Source organism: Crocuta crocuta, unplaced genomic scaffold, assembly GCF_008692635.1.
Source record: "Crocuta crocuta isolate KB4526 unplaced genomic scaffold, BGI_CrCroc_1.0 scaffold625, whole genome shotgun sequence".
Lineage (NCBI taxonomy): Eukaryota > Metazoa > Chordata > Mammalia > Carnivora > Hyaenidae > Crocuta > Crocuta crocuta.
In genome coordinates, this window is record NW_027530192.1 from 188921 (window position 1) to 205661 (window position 16741).

Here is a 16741-nt window from a genome sequence, read left to right on the forward strand (position 1 = left end):
TCCCACCAGTTTGTACCTTACCTGCAATACTGTTACTATATATATATATATGTAGCTAATATATGTATATATGTATATATATATATACTATATATAGTATACATAGATACTAGTACATATGTATATTCAGTTATTATACATATGTGTATATGTGTATATATTTTACGCTGTTGTAAAAGAGGTATATACATTTTAAAGAATGTTTGGAAAACAAGACAAATACTTTCGAAATCACTAAGAGCCCCATCATCCCAATTCACTGTTGGCAGTTTGCCCTGTCCCCTCAGTGTCCCGTATGCATGGAGAACCTCCCGGTTCTGGAATCTCTACCAATGGAGGCAGACACCTGCTATCAATCAGATCTCAAGAGGTGTGTGGAGAGCTCATACCCCTCCACTTTCCTCCTTCTGGCTGAGATGGATAGGAGGAAATGAACTTGTACTGATTTGCATGGCTCTGTGTGCACCGGGCTCCCTAATGCCGTATACTTGAATAACCTAGAATCTTGACCTTTCCAGGTGAAAGGCATCACTGAATTCGTCTACGGCACACTACAGATTTGTGGACACTCCCTCGCCCCCACCAGCAGCCTCTCAGTGTCACCTCGAGAGACTGGTGGCTCCACAGGTGTTCTCACATGATCTGGCAGCTGGTTCATGTCAACCCCTTCTCTTTTTTGGTGAGCGGAGGCCAAAGGAAAGGAAGCAGGCGGAAGACAGCTTACCTGAGGGTACAGCAGCAGTGCCGAAAGGTACAGAACTAAACATGTCTGCACTCGCCGGGAGTGTCTGAGATGAAGACGGGATAAAGGCATCACCTGGAGTTGCAGGAGTCTGTCAGACAGAGAGAGGCAGAGGGTGCATGAGCCTCCCGGGAGCCCTGGTGCAGCGGCCATCAAGGATGGGAAGCAGCAGGTACAGGAAGTAAGGGGCAGAGGATGGGGCAAAAGGAAGCCACGGTCCAAGCCACATATGTGGAGTGCAGACCATGAGATGGTTGTACATACCAACCACAGAACAGGAAAAATGATTCCTACCTTTAGAGCAGCTGTGATAATTCAGTGAGATCATGCATTTAAATCACCCAGTTCCATGCTGAAGCAGCAATAGCAGGTGCTCAGCCAACAGTGGTCAATACCACGGCCCTTTAGTTTGAGCCCTGTCCCTTGGGGGTATTTTCAGGCCATCAAATGATTCCATAACATCTGGCTTTCGTCCTTTAGGGGTGGCTAATTTAAAATGACACACACCCACTCAGGACCTACTGTGCGCACCACGTTTGGGGCTTGTCACTTAATACATGGTAAATAAACAGCTTCAAATGAACAATCAAGCTTAGTAACTCAAGTAGAGACCCTTGTATCCTGGTGCCTTTCCAGAATTCTGCCTGAATCTTCACATGCAAAGAGAAGTAAACATTTTCAAGAAGATGATAAAAAAAGCAAAAAAACAAAAAAACAAACAACAAAAAAAACAATGCGTAAGGAGCTGCAAACACTCAAGTGCCCAGCCTATGCCGGGCATCCGAGAGGCCTGGTGCATGAGCTGCTGGGTACGGTGAGGTGTGCTAAAATAAACCAAATAAATAAAAGGGATACTGAAAGTTGCTGAAAGAAAAGTATCAGCCCTCAGGTTTTTAAAGACCATGCCCATTTACGGCAGCCTTTTGCCTACAAAGTCTGTCTATTCTAGGCCATGTTATCCTTATTTTTCTTTTCCCCTTGGGATAGACTGGGGCAAGCAATTAATCCTGAAACCACAGCAATCAGACAAGGCCATTTTTAGACCAGCAGCCTCGGGGGGAGGAAGGGCATTGTTCTGAGGGTTTTTAAATACCCATTTGGAATGCACTTGGGTTCAGGGCCAGAAACAAAGCCTTGAGCTGCTGCGTTAAGCACTTCTGAACACAATCCACTCCCTGCTCTTTCCCCTACGTGACCCTGGGGGAGTCACATGTCCTCTCTGGGACTCAGTTTGCTCATCTGTAAAATGAAGGGAGGTCAGAAGATCTCTTCAGACCTTTCTAGTTCCGCAGCTTGAGTCTCTAAGTGCGCAAGACGCAGCTGTTGCCCCTGGGACGGAGGAGAGAAGGAGACTGCCTCCCTGGAGACAGGAGCTGCTGTGGGGACTGTCACAGTTGCTTTGGACATCAGGTGTCGGGAGCAAGGCAGCTGCGTCTAGAGTCCCAGGCGGCAGCTGTGGGCAGCAGAGTCTTGTGCCATCTGTCCTCAGTCGTGAGGGTACAGCCTCTTCTCTGAGGCGCATCTCGCCAATGAACCATAGTACCATCCCTCCGTCTGCACAACCCCGCAGCACCCAGAGGAGCCGCCCCTCCCCGTGGCTTCCTCTGGTGCAGCTGCGGTCAACTGCTCACTGGGGAGCTGGCGGGAGAGGTTCTGGAGGGGCCAGCTCTGCTCTGTTCTTTGCTATGGACACAGGGTTGCCTTGGGATGCAACCGGTTCTCAAAGCACCCGGATGCTTAGGTTTTCATTCTTTGTTCCTTCTTTTTGTTTTCATATTAGGGTTCCCTGCAATCTCCGTCCACTTGTCAGCAGCGAGACAAGCAATGGGATACACACCCTGACTGAAACCAGAGCTGGGAATCCAAAGTTTCATGAGAAGCTCAGCAAAGCTAGAAGGCAGGTGGGAAGTGGAAGGGGGGGGGGGGTGCAGAAAGAAGAGGGAGAGCAGATAAAGGAAGAGACAGGAAAAGGAAGACAGGGCCAGGGGGAGAAGGTGCTTCTTTTACTGGGCTGACCACCCGGCCGTGTGGGCTCAGGGTAGGTGCTGACCCACGCCTCCCTGTGTCTGCATTTCTGCTGGGATTCTCGCCTGTATTCCCAACTAGAGCCAGTGCTCCTTGCAGGCAGGGACCTCAGCCACGGCTGTCTTTCTCCACCACCTAGCAGAACAGCAAGTACCCACAGGGGATCCTGTAATTGCTGACACATGGTTTCACTGACTTCTCAAAAAAGAAGCATGTATCGTAATTCCTTTAAAAAGCAGCAGAGGAAACTGAGGTTTGGCACTGCTGATTTTCCCAAACCGCACAGTGAGGAAGAATCAGAGCTGAAACCCACCAGCGGCCCTCTTTTACCCAAAGCCCATATTCTCGTCACCATGCCGCTAGAGAAAGGGAAGGAAAGGGAAGGGTCATAGGGCTGTGCGGCTGTGCATACTTACGGGGGGAGAGGTTATATCAGGAGGGGTGGACATGTCCCCAAAAAGTTCTAGTTGGGTCATAGCCTGGAAAGACAAAAAGGGAATGATATCACCGCAAGGGAAGCCAATGCAGCTGGGTGCTGCTTTAAAATGTTTTTGTGGCTGTTTCTTTCATCACGGCTATAGTCCAGCTGTCATTCCAATACCTCATGACCCTAATGACAATGTCTGGGATATGGCCAGAATCAATTCCTGCTTCAGGGTATCTGGCAGTTTATGTGGGCTTAGTTGAGGGGATTCAGGCTTAGCACCTCCCATACCCAGTAACCCCACTTCACGCTGACCTCCCATCAAGTGCAATGCTCTCTCTCTTCTCCAGGAGATAAAGGCAAGAAGGCGGTCCCCTCACTGCTTGTCTTTAACGAGCACACTCACACGGACAAAGTGCCTTCCATGTGCCAAGTATAGTGAGACATGACTTTATGGCCACTTCTCAGCAAATGTTCCCCAAGACGCTAACCTGAGGGGTACAAATCGTCATCCCCATTTTTACAGATGAATCAACTGAGTCTCACAGGGGGGACCCCAAGATCTCCCAGGGCCAGGAGTTGAATTTTCTGCATATACAGCATGCAGTCAAATGACAGTCCCTGAAGGAGTCAGTCTTTAGGATAAAAAATGTAGTTGGAAGAAAAGAAAACATATCATTTAATACCAAGAAGGGCATCAAAAACAGCCCAGTATATATACTATTAATCACTGCTAGTAACTCCATCACTGCAGACACTGCATCATCTACATCCCCATCCATCACACAGGAGCATCTGAGCAGCAGGGGAAACCCTTTAAGATATGCGTAGAAATTTATCTGCATACATTTCCAGCTTCAGAGGCCGTAGAGAACCAGGAACCAAAAGGCCTGGCTTAAAGTATATAATCATATGCTTTGTGCAGAACCTGCCCACTGAGGAAAAAACTCTTTTGGCTCATCTCTGGATTTTAAGTGACAGTTAGTGATTCGGGGACCTAAGAATATCACTCAACAGAAAGGACAAGAAGACAGTGCCTGCCTGCCTGCCTGCCTGCAGGAAACCGGCACTTGAATTCTTCTGTAACCAGGCATGGCTAGATTTCTACACTTAGTAAAAAATACAAAAACAAAACCGGATTATTCTTTCCTACTGACAAGTAAGTGAGCTCTGGGAAAGGTGCAATATCTAGGGACGTATTCACTTCCAACTTCTGCAATGCCACAGAGCTATAGTACCCTCCTCTGGATGGTGGAGATGATAGTATCTTCTTTGCAGATTTATTGACGACACTATTCGCAAGACTTTATCTTTGAAGTCTGTCTAAGCCTGGTTAAAAAGGTACATTGGGGGCGCCTGGGTGGCTCAGTCAGTTAAGCATCCCATCAGACTTCAGCTTGGGTCATGGTCTTGCAGTTTGTGGGTTTGAGCCCCGTGTTGGGCTCTGTGCTGACAGCTCAGAGCCTGGAGCCTGCTTCAGATTCTTTGTCTCCCTCTCTTTCTGTTCCTCTCCCACTCATGCACGCACGCTCTCTCTCTCTCAAAAATAAAGATTAAAAAAAAGTTACAAAATGGTCTTTTTGCTGCAAGCAGCTTAGGTTGGTTAATGTACTTTCAATTCCCCCCTTTAAGCTTTCAGACAGAATGATGGTGCTGGGCACACAGTAGGGCCCTACACACACACTCATCTCCTTCCCAACTACGCAATGCTTTGTTCATACACCCTGAACACCTGTTGGGTGCTGGGAGCTGTGAACAGAATAATGAGAAGTGCCAAGTCCCAGGCTGCAGGCAGCTTGCAGTCTGGTGGATGATCCAGAGAAAATTTCAAGGCAACATGGCAGGGACGGCGACAGAGGTCTCTGTGGGAGATCAGCTAGATTTTGGCAAAGAAGCATAAGGAGGGTTTTCTAAAGGGAACAGACCCCATCTGAATGCTGAAGAAGAGCCATCAGTCGGACAGACAAGAGGAAGAATAATCCAGGCAGGTGAAAGTATATGAGCAGAAAGGAGAGAGGTCTGGGAGGTGCGAGCAGGTGGGCAGCAGAGCAATTTGTATGGAGCGTGAGGGTGGAGAGGCGCAGGGAAGAGGCCAGCAAAGTGGACAGGAAAGGGGTACGGTCGTGGTGGGACCAGACCTGGCTAGATCCTAGATACTTGCTTGTCTTCGGGAAAGAGGCTTTAGCGTATTTACACTATTTTACGTCGCTTGATGAAACTATGCCAATCTTTACATTCCCTCCCAGATTCATAAAAGGAATACTTCTATTTAATCAATTCAAATGAAGCTTCTGGGCTTCCTCGCAATTGGGACTCTATGCTTTTAAAATGGTCTACAACTATTTTCAGTGGTAGGAAAATAATAAAATGAAGTGAATAATTAAGTCACACAATTTACATTTCAAATGCGTTTGAACACGTTAAAGTCACACTTTAACTAACATCATAAATATAATTTATTGGCTAATTTTCTCCTTAAGCACAACTTTTAAAATAACCTTCATTCTTGAGATATAGACTTTCCTCTTACCAGATGATTTTCACTCAAGGATTAAACGAGAAAAACATGCAGGGGCGTAAAACACAGATTGTTATTTCATTCCATTGGATTTGCTGTTTAAATAGAAACTGGAGTTAATTAAATTTATAGAAAAGGGGGATTCTTATGGCCATAAAATTAAAAATAATTCTAATAGCCATATGTGATTGAGAATCTGGAATAATAACTGTTTTCACGCCCCCACCACGTCAGCCCTAGTACTTTTATCTATAACCTAACAAACCATGTTCCATCTGATAATATTGTTGTAATTAATCATTTTATGACCTCAAGAGAATTAAAACTAACCATTCATATTTGTAAAACATTTTACTGTTTATAATACATTTTCCAATACATCATCATCATGTTTGATGCTCACTGAACCCCTGTGATGTTGCACTTTACATGTGAGCGGAGACCAAGTGGTGACATGACTCACGTATGATTTAGGAGTTAAAAGAAGCTGGGCTTGACCCACAGGCCACGTAATACCTCGTTTGTCTGTCACTTCACAAGCCCCGGTTAGCATTCCTAGATGATGGGAGTGTGGCCACAATATTCTCTAACAAGAAGCCAGGGTTCCTAAGAGGTCTGCCATGATGGACATCCACCTCAAGGGCTCAACTGGAAGGCCAGCTCAAGATGCTATTCCCCTTCCCATTACCAGCACTTTAGACATCTTCAGGTAGAGATGAGGCTGGCGATGGCAGATCCTGCCTTCTTTAGGTCCCGGATATTTTCCAGGGTAAGCAGAGTGATACTGGAAGATGCCAAGCCCAGTGAAGGGGATAAGGATAACTCAGTTATTGAGGAAGCCCCTCGATATCTCCCGTCGGCCAGCTACTCCACAGCCATTCTTTGAAACAAACAAGCTATGGTTTCCAAACAGTATTTAGAGTGCTGTGCCACTGCTGTTTCAAGATGAGTCCCCTGGTCCCTCTTTCAACTAGACGGCTGCAAGCAGACTCCTAGGCCTCTCCTGCAGAGAGATTCTGAAAGCGCCATTGATGAAGGCTGAGATGTCCTTGGCTGACCCCCAAAACACATTCTCACAGACACACTCCTTATGTTTTGGCATCAGGAGCTCCTTCATGTAGGAAAAGTATGGAGCCCCTACTGTTCATCAGCTGCTGTACCGAGAGCAGTGCATACGGGCCTGCTCCTGTCCCTACTCTCATGGGCTGGTGGTTTTATGCAAAGATGAACCTATAGACAAAATCAGGGCAATGTGACGGAGAAGGCAGACACAGGGTCACAAAAGGAGGGATCACCTCAGGCCCTTTGCACATGCTCTTCCTTTTTCCGAGAACATTCACTGCTTCCCCAATTGCTTTTCTCATCTGTCCTTCAGGACGCAAATTAGAGGATTCTTCTTCTTCTGGGAAGTGCTTCTTAACTCAACTTGCACCCCATCCCACCATCCAGAACAGCTTCTACGAGACTCTTAGGTCAGGGGTTCTCAACCTCAGATGCACCTGGGGAAAATACTGATGGCCGGCTCCTAGAGATTCTGGATTCGTTGAAGAAGAGCCTCGTAACTGGGACTTGAAAAGCTCTCCTGGTGATTCTAATTGACAGCCAAGGTTGAGGAGCCCTGTCCTACAGACCTCCCAAACACCCTATTCTCAGAGAGGGTAACAGTCACTGGCCTGTGTACCAACCAATCTGAACAAACACCGGCAGCAAACCAGTGCCTCCAGTCCAGGGTATACCAAGTGAATCGCAGCCTCGCCTCGTTTCGATTCACGGGGGTGACCTTGCACATCCTGTTTACGTGCCTGGCCCCCCTGGTGGACTCCAGCGGACGAGGCTAACCTGCCCCATCTTTCCCATGCTGGGCCACATCGCACTGTTAACAGCGTGAGCAACTTGAGGACAGAGTCCGTGGCCTCTTGCTCTACTGAACCTCTAGCATCTATCAGAGTTCCTGGGACATGCTGGGAGCTTGAAAATTATTTGTTGAATGAAAACAAGAAGGTGTTGTTTCCTCTCCGACACACAATCTCAACACACACACACACCTATAAATAGACACATGCTATCTGACCTCATCACGGGGCTCACCAATAATCTGCCTGTGAACAGCAGACTAGACCCCACCGGGGTAGAGCTGGCACTGCCACTGATGGAGGCTGGATGAGAGTGCGGAAAGCATGAGAATGACCAGTACGACTGTCATTTAACAAGAGCCCGGAGGCCTTACCTTTGTTGCCTCTAAAATCTCATCAAAGTCCACCGGCAGGTTTCTGTTCTGTAACCACAAGGCATGACTTATGAGCATGAGATGAACAATGGGATGATGATGTGAAATGGTTAGTTAACCAGGCAGGGCCCTCTCGTCCTTACCGGGGTGGCCGCAGCAAACCGTTCTTCAAAATCCTCAAATGGATGGCCGTTCTGAAAGCGTAAGGGATGATGAGTGAGGATGAAGAGCATGACACACAGATGGCACGGGTTTATAAATGTAAGGATGACGGCATGGAAGGTCACCCTAGGCGGCAGCCGTTGCCACTGTACTAGGGAAGCCCTCGGGTGTGTTCCCAGCAGAAGCAGATGATAAACCACAGGCCTGATTAGGAAATACAAGGGTAAGTTCGTAGGTTTAAAGCCCATCTTCCTGCAATTACAGACATTAGCCAGTCGGCCTCCATGGGGGTAGCAGATAAGAGCATGATGTTTACACTCAAGACTTGGGTTTTACAAATTAAAAAAACTACCATGTGCTTTAGCCAAACTCCTAACTCTTTGGAGCAGTCTGTGACCAGCTGGTTTTGTAAGTGCCCTACTGCACGTTGTCCTGTCCGCTTGAAATGCTCTTCTAATCTTTGCCAGCTCTAGGAACCAAGTTCCTCAAGTCCAGCTGGAAGGCCACCTCTTCCATGAAGTTTCCTTGATCCTCTGAGCTGAAAATCATCAGAGGAATGGGACATCAACTGTGCTTCCTGGAGCAAGGACTGAGCTGTATTTATTCCTGATCCTGGCTGCTCACAGAGGAACTGGCACATAGCCACGCTCAAGAATATAAGAATGAAGGCATTTAAAAAAATGTTTATTTATTTTTGAGACAGAGAGAGAGACAGAGCACAAGCAGGTGAAGGGCAGAGAGAGAGAGAGAGAGAGGGAGACAGAATCTGAAACAGGCTCCAGGCTCTGAGCTGTCAGCACAGAACCCGATGCAGGGTTTGAACCCATGAACTGCGAGATTATGACCTGAGCTGAAGTCGGACACTTAACCGACTGAGCCACCCAGGCGCCCCTAAGCGTAACTTAGGCATGTTTCCTAAGTAGCTGGCCGGTGACCAAATCTAATCGTTTTGTTAATGTTCTCATTTTATTGTTTGCGATTACTGAGAATTTCACTAAACCACTCCAGACTGCTGCAAAGGCACTCATTTATGTGGCTCAAGTAACTGCAGTGGACACTAGCCCCTCCCATGATGCTATGGGGCAGGCCTGCAGAGTCACAAGTAACTGTTAAGTCCCTGGAATGACTCCCCCCAGTGGCCTTGTGGTTGGCAGCCTCCCTGGCTTCCCAGAGCCTTCCCCCCGTGAACCCCTTAGCTAAGGTCTCTGTGGAGCTTACCAAAACCCTGCCCTTTGTGGTGTGAATGGACCAATCTGACCTTAGTCCAGGGAGCCCAAAGCACTTCCGTGTGGGTCCTAATAAAGGCATGCATCTTCGGTCCTGCCCTGTTTTCTCTACCTGCCCCCTGCCTTGCTTGACCTTTCCCAAGTGACCTCCTGAGGTGTGCTATGTACCTCCTCCAGGACCTGTGAGTACTAAACTTCTCTGGTACAGTTTGTTTTCATCTTTTGTTGCCCTCTCACCATCTGACACCTTGGTGCTCTGCACACCAAAGTCGCAGTGATAATATGTATTATAGATAATATATATAACATCTATTAATTTATGTTTTTAATCATGTTTTGGTCAATATGTATAAGCTAATTATGTTCTGGATGATATCCAAGTAGTGTAGTATTAATAGAAACCTGACAATATTAACACTGAAATGGAGTTATTATGCACGAACAGAAAGAGCTGCGTCATTTCCCACTTTTGAGGGAAACTTCCTGTTGGCAATGAAGGAGTGGAGAGACCAGCTCCCATAATCACCTCCATCCTGTCTGCAGAAAAGGTGACTGTTACGCCAGGCAGCCCCAGTTACACAGCAGCGGAGCAGGAGACCCAAGGTGGCCGTGCCTACTGTAGCCACCACCAATTCTGTCCTCAATCACCTGCTTCCATTAGGCCCTGGCTTGCCAGAGGTCAACTGTGGCAAGACGAGAGGAAGGGCAACCACATCAGATAACCACATAAATTATGATGATGATGATTCTATTTGGCCAGAGGTGGAGAGAGGTAGTGAGACAGTATTAGCCTACGTGATCCTATAATCTATGGTGTGGCCTAAAAAGGTTAAGGTTACGTCGCTACATCCTTTATAAATTCACACTCTTCTAGGGATTTATGGCACAGCCCTTACCAACTAGCTCTGGGTCATAACTTTTAATAAAAACATTTTTTAGTGTCCAAAATCTCATTACATCTGTCCAATATAAAAAAGCAAATGGCTTCAGAGCATGATGGATGAATTAAATAAATTTGAAAAACAGCCTGTGGTAGACGCTCATAAAACCCCCACCATATAATGAAAATGTGTGAGGATAACCAGCACTGGTGTGAGTCCGTCACTTTCCTGGTGACAAAAGAGGTGGCCTTTGGTGAGGTGTGGGGCCGTGGTATGAGGAGGTCGTTTCCATCCATTCAGAAGAAGCTTCGTCTGGGTGTGTGAGCAAAGGCATCTCTCAGGAGTCACGCAGATGTGGACTGAACCCTGGACATGCTACACGTGGGCTGTGTGACCCTGGACAAGTGAGTCGGCCTCAGTTTTCCAATCTTTAAACTGCAGATGATAATGCTAACATTGCCTCAGGTTTATTGAGGGGATTACTTGAGATGTGTGTGTGAGGTCTCGTTTGGTGCTTGGCACATAGTAGATGTTCAATAAATAGTAGCGGTTACTAGAATCTTCTCACCCTGTGTCATTGGAATGCAGAGGCACACTTTTTTTTTAATGTTAGGAAACTACGATTATATGACACTTGGCAAATGAAAGAGGAAGAAGAAAAAAATCTTACGGGAGGCCCCTCTTTAGAAAGTACCCCTGTCTGAGAGCACAGACCAGATCCCATGTAAAAGGATGGCCCACACTTCCTGACCCTCGTCCTAAACCCCTCAGTCCATTCTTTTAATTTTTTTCTTTTTTTTTTTTTTTACTGTTTTATTTATTTCTGAGACAGTGAGAGAGACAGCATGAGCAGGGGAGGGTCAGAGAGAGAGGGAGATACAGAATCTGAAGCAGGCTCCAGGCTCTGAGCTAGCTGTCAGCACAGAGCTCAATGTGGGGCTTGAACCCACAAACCGTGAGATCATGACCTGAGAGGAAGCTGGATGCTCAACCGACTGAGCCACCCAGGTGCCCTGCCCTCAGTCCATTCTTAATCCTGTCTTCTTCCTTGCATCTCCTTTCTGGCCAGTTTTGCCTGATAATCCCCCTGTCCTTGTCACCACAAGCACCCTCCCGTTGTGATCCTGGCTCAGTCATTCCTTGGACCCCTTTCCTCCCATCTGGGGCAAGCCTCAGGGACACCCAGTGCCTTGCGAGCAGCTGGTGGCGAGACCCTTCCCCCAGAGCACTTCCTTCCTGTTGAGTCTCAGGGCCAGGACCTGGAGTCCATTCCCTCGTTCCCCAACCCCCAGCCTGGCTTACCCACAATTACTATGAGAGTTTTCATTCATTCATCTTCAAGTCTTTTTCCCCCTCGTAGATAACATTTTTCACACTTATGATCATGGCATGCATGAAGCTTTGTATTTTGCTTTTCAAGCTCAATACAACATCACATTTACTGACAACATACACTTACAGTGAGGAGTGAAGAGGCTCTCTTGTGTTGTTTTAAGACAGTTTTAGCCTGAATCTTCATGAAGACACTGAAATAAAGCCTCCATCGGGAGTCTATCTTCCCAGAGTCCCTGTTGGGAGCAGCGGGGACGCTGTTGTCCCATAACTGAGTAAAGTAACTGTTAAGACCAGATTCACGTTAATCTTACAGCAACCATGACAGTGGATGAGACGGGACGTGGGTGAACACGTCAAAAAGGATGCACATATATTTATGGCTGCCAATTCAGAACCCTGTGTGGTTCTCACCCCTGGCTGCACAATGTAATCCTTTAGGGGAGTTTCACCAAACTACTGATGATGTCTGAGCCCCGCCATCAAAGATTTGGATTGTAATGGTCTGGGGTGGGACCCTGGCATAGGTGGGTTCTAAGAGACCCCTGGGTAACTCTAATTTGCAGCCAGACTTGGGAATCACTCTGCTGGGGAATGAACTCTCTACAGGAATAATTAGTGAAAGTCCTAATGGGAAAACGGAAGACATCTTGAATGATTATGTAATTGATTAATTTCTTCAACAAACATTCACTGGGTGCTTCTCACATGCCAAACTCTGGCTAGGCACTGGAGATTCAAAGATGAATAATCCATGGTCCTTGTTCTCCTGAAGCGCAGAGCAAGAATATATGACCATTCTAGTTTGGGAGTGGGGTTAGGAGTGGGACAGGGAGGGTGCAAGGCATCTGGATCTAACCTCAGAACTCAGGCCAAAGCTGCAAAAGACTGAATTCAATTATCCAGTTAGAAAGCTCAAGAGAAATAGATTAACCTAAGTGATTTGTAACTGCACCAAAGCGAGTACTATTAAGGCACCTAGTGATTCCAGGCATTCGAATGCATGTACCTTTTCCTGGTGAGTGATCTAACAAGGAAGACACATGCTAATGGAGACTAATTCCTGCTGTGTATCTAGGAATTTAGCTTTTTATCACGTTTAGCCAAGAGTAAAACAGCTGTTTTCCTACTTCCTGGCAGAGAGAGAGATGAAAATAAACAAACAAACAAATAAAACCCTGTTTGGCAAATGAAGAACAAAGAAGGGGTGGAGGTGCAGCTGAGATGGGGAATGGAAAATCTGATGTTAGTAAATGATTTCTCCCAAGAGCAACAATGTCCCAGAGAACTTTCTGTATGATGGAAAGTGCTATGTCTGCAATGGAGCCTGTAGCTCCATGTGGTTATTGAGCACTTTAAATACAGCTATTATGACTGATGAACTGAGTCTTAAAATTTTATTTATTTTTAATTAATTTCAATTTAAATAGCCAGATGTAGCTAATGGCTATTGTATTTACAGTTCAGATAGCTTTCTTTATATAAATATGTATGTTATTTATTTAAATTTATTTATTCTTGAGAGAAAGAGTATACACTGCAAGCAGGAGAGGGGCAGAGAGAGTGGGAAAGAGAATCCCAAGCAGGCTCCACACTGTCAGTGTAGAGCCCAGCTCGGAGCTCAATCCCATGAACCATGAGATCATGACCTGACCTGAAGCCAAGAGTCAGACACTTAAAGGACTGAGCCATCCAGGCATCCCAGGGAATACATATTTAAAAAGACAACTTTTGGATGACTGAGAACTTTCTAAATCCTCAACATATTGCTTCCTTATATAGTCTCTTCTGTTCTTTTAAAGAATATCCTACGTTTGTACTGACTGAAAAGATTCTATTGGAGAACTGAATTCTTTGCACTGTCTAGATGGTACCATGAAAACAAATGCATTTTGCACAAATAGCAGCCTTCTTTTGGTGTAAAGGGCTTTTTCATTGACTGAGCTGGATATTTGTGGGTTTTTTTTTTTTTTTTAAGAAATTAAGATTCATGTTTCAAGAGGAAATCCATGAAGGTTCATTATTACAAGAGCATGGAGTCCCATTTAATGCCCAAATTTTCCAGGCCTTTTGAGATTTGGGGCCCAAAGGTCTTTGGGACCCAATGTCTTAATCTAATAGAGGAATTGTGCTGCTTTGAGGATATGTTTCTGTAATGACCAAAAAGTTACCTGTAGTTACTCAAAGTTGGGGCTCATTTTAGCAGGGAATGGCTCTCCTTTCCACAGCTACCATTTTAGGAGGTTCCCACAGGTTGTCTGGAAGGTTAGAGGGGCAGGGGAATGCTTAGACCTTACAATGAAAGTTATATCTTCCCTGAAAGTGTCTCCAAGGGTAATATATTTGTAAATCTTTGGACAATGAAATGTTTACATCTGGCTTCCCAGAAATTAAGTTGGTCTTTGAAACACCCTTCCCTGCCCCTACTTCTTTTTACTGTGGCAGGAACACTTAGTGTAAGATCTACCTTCTTAACAAGTTCTAGAGTGTACAATACAGTACTTTTAACTACTGGCACAATGCAGGCTCTAGAACTTAGATGTCTTGCATAACTAAAACTTACACCAGTTGAATAGCAACTCCCCACTTTCCCCTGTCCCCAGACCCTTGTGACTGCCATTCTACCCTCGGCCTCTATGTGTTTGGCCATTTTATAGACCTCAGATAAGTGGCATCGTGCAGCATTTGTCCTTTGTGATTGGCTTATTTCACTTAGCATAATGTCCTCAAGGTTCAGCCAACTTGCCACATATGGAAGCATGTCCTTCCTTGTTAAGGCTGAAAAATCGTCCATTGCATGTGTGTACCACCTTGTCTTCATCCAACCATTCTCAGTGGACATTCAGTTTGAAGTGGACCGACTATGTAAGGAGAAAGTCAGCATGGGGGCTGGAGGTGAAAGGCATTTGCTAGTGCTTTATTCAGGTGGCATGATAAAGCTGGACCCCTTGGAAGGTCAGAGCACTAAGCTGACCTGACCAGGCTATTGTGGACAAGCAGCTGGGGCTCCAGAATCTGACTCTGGACTCTTGAGTTTCCCACCTTTAACCTAATGTCAAGAGAACCCATCTGCTCGCATTTGAAAATAATAGATACTTCTAGGGTGAGAAGTTTGATGTTTTTAGGCCAAGGCAGCATGGGGAAAATGAATGAGGGATGTCTGAAACAGCAGCTTTCAGTTCAAACTGCTGCTTCATCATTGGCATTTCCTTGCATACATTCCTCCCTCACTCCAAACCTCAGTTTTCTCTTTGAAAAATAGGCCAGTGTAGGCTTGCTGAGAGGAGGAAGCACCAAGAAGGTTGATGTATATGAATAAAATTAGCGCAGTAACTGGCAGAGTAAAATCTCAATGGATGTCAGTTCCCTTTCCACAACTACAGAAAGGGAAGGAAGGATGGGAGGAAGGGAGGGAGGAAGGGAAGAAGAGCGAAAGGGAGAGACAAGGAGGAGGGAGAGTGGAGGGAGGGAGAGATGGAAAGGGAGGGGAAGGAAAGAGATGAAGAGAAGGAAGGGAGGGAGGAGGACCGAGGGAGGGAGAAGGAGGAAGGAAGGAAGCAAGCAAGCAAGCAAGGGAGGAAAACCATAGGATACCTGCTGGGTAGGCGACAGGTTCCTGGCCATTGCACAGGTTTGGTAACACTGATCCTGGGAAGGGACAACGTCACCTGGAAGAGCTGAAGGTGTGACATGGCCTTCCTGGGGCAGACACAGCCCGAGCGGGCTCATGCTCCAGCACCGTTCCCTCAGTGTTAACACTGGTGAGGCTGGACCATTCTGGGCGTCAGCCCCATCCTTCATCCCTTATATCCCTATACTGCATGCCCTTCTCTTCTCTCCTTCTCTATCTCTATTTCAGGATTCATGTGGCAACACCATAGTTTCATGCCCAGATTTTCAAAAACATAACCATTATTTTCTGGAGAAAATGCAGAAGGCAGGTGGCACAAGTTGTAGGCTGTGGGTGGATTATGCAGTAAGATACTCAGAGCTAAGTAAGCCTGATGTCAGTGACAGTCATGATGGGTAAGGGACAAGGATGTCATTCCTACAAAGTGGCAGGTGCAGTGTCTGGAGTGCAGTGGCGGTGCCAGTGGTGTCTTTCGTAGACTGTGATAACCAGTCACTAGGTCACCTCACATCTATTTATTGAGCAGTTATGAAAGGACACAGTCCTTGACCTTATATCATTCAAAGAAGATGGAAAAGAAAGCAGACAATTATCCAAAGATCGGTGTTATGGGGGAATATGGGACACACGAAGCCTTCAGTATATAGTGCTTGGTTCACAGTAACGACCTGGTTCATGCCAGTTGCTGCTACCACTGTTGCCTTTATTATGAAACACAGAGCATCCAACCCAATCTTCAGGGGCTAGGGAAACTGGAGGCAGCAGACATTTTGAGATGGAGGCAGTAGTGGTATTGGGGATTTGATGGTATCAGGATCATAAAGAGAGAGATGATGGTACAGCTATTTGTATGGTGATAGCCAAAATGGGGCTGGTGATGGGCATTAGGAAGAAACACCGACAACACCATCCTGGCCATTAAGTTTCTGCAGGAGCTCTGTGATGATCTCATGATTTTACATTTGTAGAAGTTTTCTGGTCTCGACCCAGGACCTCATCCCAAAGCTCTAATATTTGACAAGGAGAATTTTAGAACGTGGAGTTCCCTTTCTTGTTTTAGCTCCTTTGTTGGGCTGCAAGACGGCTTTAGTACTTGAGTGCTTTGTCAGGAGAGCAAACACACCTGCCTAGGTCTAGATGCACAGAGAAAACTGAAAACCAAAGGGGAACAATTTCCCAAAGCTTGTAATTACTTGTTTTTAATGATCTCTTCCTTTATTGCATCTCCTTTTAAAAATCTATGCTTCTAGTTCTACATTAGCAAAAACTCGAGGATTTTTCAAAACTCCTAACAAGATTTGGCATCAGTTCAGTACTTTGAAAAGGGAGTGAATTAGAATCACAGTAATGTGAAATTGGCTCCTGTCAGCAAGATGACAGGATCTCAACACGCGAGTGGGGAGGAGGGCAGGGGACCTTCTCTGAGAGTCAGTCATCTCCTGCTTTGCTGGTGTGTGTCTCTTGGAGAGGCTACTCCCATGATCCAGATGGCACCCAAACGGTAACAAGAAATACTGGATGGAGCTGAAATCAAGCGAGGGTAGCGGAGGCTCGGCTGAGTGCAGAGCAAATC

The 16741-nt window shown here is 46.1% G+C and overlaps 1 protein-coding gene across 1 annotated transcript in view; it reads right to left on the bottom strand.

Moving 5' to 3' along the window:
- DAB1 (DAB adaptor protein 1) overlaps window positions 1-16741 on the bottom strand; it is a 285828-nt gene that overhangs the window by 24943 nt on the left and 244144 nt on the right. Inside the window, exons 9-12 of the mRNA XM_077765243.1 lie at window positions 8080-8130; window positions 7937-7984; window positions 3184-3246; window positions 725-833 (exon numbers count right to left, since the gene is read on the bottom strand). Of these exons, the coding sequence (XP_077621369.1) occupies window positions 725-833; window positions 3184-3246; window positions 7937-7984; window positions 8080-8130 (271 nt within the window). The remainder of the gene's footprint in view (window positions 1-724; window positions 834-3183; window positions 3247-7936; window positions 7985-8079; window positions 8131-16741) is intronic.